The 5,620-nt window shown below is 34.8% G+C and overlaps 1 protein-coding gene across 1 annotated transcript; it reads left to right on the top strand.

Moving 5' to 3' along the window:
* Positions 1-4,063: 4,063 nt before the first annotated feature.
* Positions 4,064-5,416, top strand: LOC129743220 (uncharacterized). The gene has a single exon (XM_055735200.1). It carries the CDS (start codon positions 4,064-4,066, stop codon positions 5,414-5,416), a length of 1,353 nt encoding a protein of 450 aa, XP_055591175.1.
* The last annotated feature ends 204 nt before the right edge of the window (positions 5,417-5,620 follow it).

Below are 5,620 nucleotides of genomic sequence, written 5' to 3'. Positions count from 1 at the left end.
AGATTGAAAGCTACACAAAATTTATAAAAAGTGTTCTCAACTCTATTAATTATTTTCTTTTACAACTTTAATCACTTCAATCGGAATAAGTCGAATGCAAGCTCAAGTTGGTTAAAATAAAGCATTTACTAATTCATAATGTAAAGTTTTAAAAATTCTTAAAACTTCCAAATAATCTCGAATAAAATGGCATCTATTATTGTTAATATTCGGAAAGAATGACCCTTATCAGTTAGATTCATTAAAAAAAAATGAAAAAAATCAATTGATTTCAATGACTACAGTTATCAAAAATATGATAAATGTTTGAATTAATAGTTTTTTTGCTTGTTGTCTGGAAAAATTGTTTAATCATTTAACCTTTCATATAAAAAAATCCTAGATTTTCTAAAACTTATAACAATAAATAACGGGTTTTACAAATGAACTTAGGGTTAAAGTGTTTTATAAGTACACACAATTATATCGCTATTGTTCAGATGAAAGATCAGAACCATTAATGAGAATCCCAATGTTATAGTAAATTGTATTTTTTGTTTACAACATTCAAAGAACACAAAACTTTGAAATATTCACAGATTTCCCAGATTTTTTTGGCTTTGAATGTATTTTTTTGATCAATATAAAATTTAGATTTCATACTTTAAATCATGAAAGTATGATAAGATTTTTAATATTAACAGATTTTTCACAACTTGACCATAAAAAAGACCGAAATTATCATAAATTTTCAATGAAATTTAAACAGAAATTTTGGGATAGTATCACAAAAAATCTAATATTTTTTTTCTCGAAAAAACCTTGATTTAAAGTAATGTACAGAAATTTTTTTTTGATAAAAATGTGATTTTAGGCATACTGAGTATTATTGATTTTGTCGTTAACTTCAATAGTTGTTCGGAACAATATGACCCTAAACGCGCACATTCAAATAGTAATTCAAATTTATTTAAAATTTGAGTTAAGAGAATTGAATCTTTCAAAATAAGATACAGCGAATTAAAGTGAAAATTGGATTTTTTTCTGAAATAATACATCAAATTCGAACGGATATTTTGCAAAAAATTTTGGAAGACTAAGTTTCCGTTATTTATGTAAAAACATTTATTTTTGAACTTGTACTCCACTCAACATCAGCGTAGTTCCACTCAAGACTTGAATTCATTCTTCAGTATACAGTTATAAGGATTTACTCTAAAATATTCTACAAATCAACATTAGAAAGCAAAAACCAAGATCTATAAGGCGCTCCCATACTATCACATAGTTCGAACAAATTTCAGAAACAACTGAACCCATCCACGTGAAACTTGGTGTGTAGCCGTTTTCAAGACTTGGAGTGGTTTTCAAAATACTTTCAAAACCCGTCTAATCCAAAGAAGCGGGGCTCTCTTACAAAATTCACCATAATTTCACACAATTCGTACGATTATCGGAAACTACTGAACCGATATACGTGAAATTGGTTGTGTATCAATTTTCGAGGCCGGGAATGGTCTCTATAACACTAAATTTCTAGAAATATTACACAAACTTAACCATCTTCGGGAACTTCTGAACCGATCAACGTGAAATTTTGTGTGGAGTCGTTTTCGAGACCGAAAACGGTTTTTATAATAGATTCAAACCCCTTTCAAAATTTAAAATAAAAATTGACAAAATTTTAACAATTCTCGAAGGACTATTGTTAGAAATTGATAAACGTCAAAGTTTTGACTTAATGAGACGATCTTTTGAATTGATGAACAAGTTATAACAAAATTGGATGATATATTGTATTGATAGACGCTTCCCATTAAAATATAAGAAGACTCTCATATTCAACAAATGTAACACACATATAATTGACAAAAACAATGTTTTGGTGTTATAGTGTTTAGTGTCTTAGTGTTGTTGTTTTTTAGATCCCTCCTTTTTTTCTTGAGGATTATTACTTCAACCTTCAAACTATAAAGTTCTGTTTAGACTCAAATCAATCTAGAAGCTAAGACGCAATGAAAAGTAGTTCTCTTCAAATTATGTTGAAATGAATTTGAAAGGAAGTATATACAGAAATTCAGAAGGTGTTTTGTATCCTTTATGACCAAGAAAACTCGTTCAAACCGTCAAAATAGAGACTGATTAATGTTTTTGTAAAAAATAAGCCTATAGTATAACCGTAATATCCTGTGACATATCAAGTCGACGATTTACTTTTTTTCATTTGTTTATATCTCTATTGTTATAATCTATCCTGAATTGCAACAAGTTGAGCTATGATGAATGAATGAAAAATAAATCAAAACAACCGTTTAATTCGATTCAAAAAATGATATCAAAAAACCCATCTCTTGAAAAATAAAAAGTTCATCAGTTCAAAATGCTTATCGTAAAACGATGATACATAGCTCTGAATTTAAAGTTATTCTTTTTGTCTTTATAGTTGATACATTTTTAAATCCAATTTTTTAATTCGATTTCAAATACATCGAATTTTAAATATTTTTAATTCAATCGAAATAGTCCTACATGAAACAGGGTTGTGAAAGTTAGGTGGGAAATTTCCTACTGTCTAATTAGGGAAACGATTAGCGATTGCTCCATGCGTCATGTCACTGACCATGACAAAATATGCGTAGGTGCTTATGATCACAGTGCGGAGAATTGGTATTGGGAAATGTTATATGTAAATGTTTTCAAAATGATTTGATCTCACCAAGCCTCAGGGACCAGAATTCGAATTGGTGGCAGAAACTTCTGAAGGTTCAGTATTTCCTTGATCCCTTATTTTTAGGATACCACCCAAATTTTTTCTGGAGCGGCTGTGTTCACTTTGCTGCTTCATTTTCGATCACCAAAACCAATTGTTTAACTTATCCTGAAATTCTGCAAAAATTTGAGAAGAAAAAACACACTCTACCCTGTTACTGAAGGTGAAATTCTAGAAAATGATGAAAGTCGTCTATTTCTTCATACTCAGGCTTTGATAGGAATTTTGAAAAATAATTTAATGAAATTCTACTTTGCTTCGAGTGTTGGATTCAAATTTTCTCTTGCTTATCTTCCAGCCAGGACCCAAATTCATCTTCTTTCTCCTCCACGAGTAATTTTTTTTACGATGGTTCAGATTCCACCTTGCTTAGTATTGTAGCTATCAGTCATCAGCTTTTAACACTGGAGCGCTGAAAAATTTTCATCTTCTTTCGAAAATTTCAAATTATTTGAATTGTTTTCGATAAATTTGACGAACTCAAAAAAAAAGACGTCCAACTTTGTCGCTGACTGCTTTGATCGTCCAAATTCTAAACAGAGACGAAATTGATTTTTAAGTCAAATTTGAAGTAGTGTGATATGAATTTATAAATATGATACATGCCACATATGGTACTAATCTTAAAATTTCGAATCAGTCCCGAGGTCACCTGCAGGTTGCAACCCAACAGCACTTTTGGGAGCTAAACGGATCTGGACCTGTTCGGAAGACGAAATACCAACCCCTTTGATTCATTCACCTCCAACAAAGCAAGACCAACTTTGTTCTTCAGATTTACGGGTATGTAGTCTATGGAAAATCACTTGATCCTTACGTGGATTTCTCATTGTTGTCACAAAAAAATGAGTTGATTTGAGATCATTTCCGAATTTCCTCCGTGAGTAAAGACTGTAACCCATACAAACCTTAAAGTTCAAATTTACTCATGTAAATGTTCAGTTCTTATCGAGTTCTCACTCGGTATCACGGTCTTTGAAAAGTATTGAAGAATTCTATTGGATTTTTCGTGAAAAGTAGCAATATTATTCGTAATTCTTACCGTTATCGCTCAGTGTTCGATAAAGCCACACTGGCGAGTTCAGAATTACGCGTTTTATACTTGCATTTGCGAGTTATTGGAAAAAGAAATTTCCATCATCGCTTTATTAAGCACGTGTGGTTGACAGATTGATACGTTTATCTCATCTCACCCTTGGATCACAAGGGACAAAGCGTTCGCTGAAGGTCACTTCTCACTTCTCTCCACTCAATTTATACTGTTTACAAAAACACCGACTGCTATAGCGAAACCGTAGCAAAACAAAACCCGCAATGGCGGGAGGTGATCCAGGTCCCACCGAAGATCCTCCTGATCTAAATCGAAGCAGACTCCCTCAGTTCATGCGAAACAAAACTTACGATGGTGTAACTCGTTTTTTGCAACTGCGTATGAAAACTGTTGATGGTGTTGACAAACGACCGCCGCTACCCCAGAATCCTTTCCTTATAGGAAAGTCTGTTGAGCAACTTGTCGGATCTTCTAACTTGAAAAATGTCGAAGCCATTAAAGAAGGTCAAGGTGCGCAATATATTTTACGCACATCGTCGCCAGAAATAGCTGAGAAGTTGCTTTCGATGACAACTCTCTTGGATAAAACCTTGATTGAAGTAGTGCCTCATCCAACATTAAACTCAGTGCAAGGTGTTGTTTACCAAATTGACTCTCTCGAGTTCAGCGAAGAAGCTATTCTGGATGAAATAAAATCGGAAGGTGTAACAGCTGTGCGTAGAATAAAGAAACGTGATGACAAGAAAAATTTAAAAAATACACCACTTCTCGTACTGACTTTCTGCTCTACAGTTCTACCAGAATACGTTCGGTTTGAACTGCTACGCGTCCAAGTCCGTCCATATTACCCGTCTCCAATGATTTGTCGAGGCTGTGGTTCTTATGGACATACGCATAAGAGATGCGACAGCACGACTTGTTCAGTTTGCTTTAGAGATCACCCGACTATTGAAGGACAAACCTGCAGCAACGAAAAGTTCTGTAAACATTGTAACCAGGAAGGTCACTCTCCGACAAGCCGTGACTGTCCCTCCTTCCAGAAGGAAGAAGCAGTGATCCGCCTGAAAGTCAACAAAAGAATCACTTTTCAGGAAGCTCGAGCAGAAATTAATCAAACCTGGAATAAGCCAACATACGCAAGTCAAGTTCAGCAACGCTTAACCCAAACGCAACGCGATCCCGACGAAAAAGATAAAATTATTTCTCTTTTACGCAATGAGCTCGCAAAATTACGGCAGGAGCTGAAAGAAATCAGACAGAAAGATCAACAAGGACCCATACAACCATCACAACCACCACAACAATCTAAATCACGCCTTTCTCGCAAAGATTCTCTGGATAAACCGAACAGTCAACAGTCTGAGCAAGCACAATCTAAAAAAGCTACACAAAGTGAATCGACTAGAACAACATCTGTAGAGTGCAGGAGCTTCCACAACCACAATACAAGAAGCGTTAGCAGGAAACGGAATCTGAACCTCTCACAAAACGACATATCACCATCAAACCCGAAAAACGGTTCAAAGAGAGTAAATTTGAACAAGAACTCCCAACAGCCGCAGCAGGACGAGAACGTAGATGCGAACATGTTTTCTGATGACGATGACCAACAGTGATTCACCACCCAACTCACACATCGACAACTATAGCAACGCTTCTGGACACTCTATGGATTTTGTTAATAACATCGTGCTTTCTACAAACACTGAACCCGGCACCTCACCGGGTTCACCAGGTGATGTACAACCTTTCATTTTCCGTCCTACAAATCATCCAGTTTTTAATTTTTTCCCTGACACCGACGCTTCCCACGAGTCCAC

The sequence above is a fragment of the Uranotaenia lowii genome, chromosome 2 (assembly GCF_029784155.1).
Source record: "Uranotaenia lowii strain MFRU-FL chromosome 2, ASM2978415v1, whole genome shotgun sequence".
NCBI lineage: Eukaryota > Metazoa > Arthropoda > Insecta > Diptera > Culicidae > Uranotaenia > Uranotaenia lowii.
Note: the sequence above shows the minus strand (reverse complement) of the source record. Positions and strands in the feature narration are given on the sequence as shown.

Coding starts and splice junctions, on each gene's coding strand:
- LOC129743220 (XM_055735200.1), top strand. CDS start 4,064: ATGGCGGGAGGTGATCCAGGTCCCACCGAAGATCCTCCTGATCTAAAT.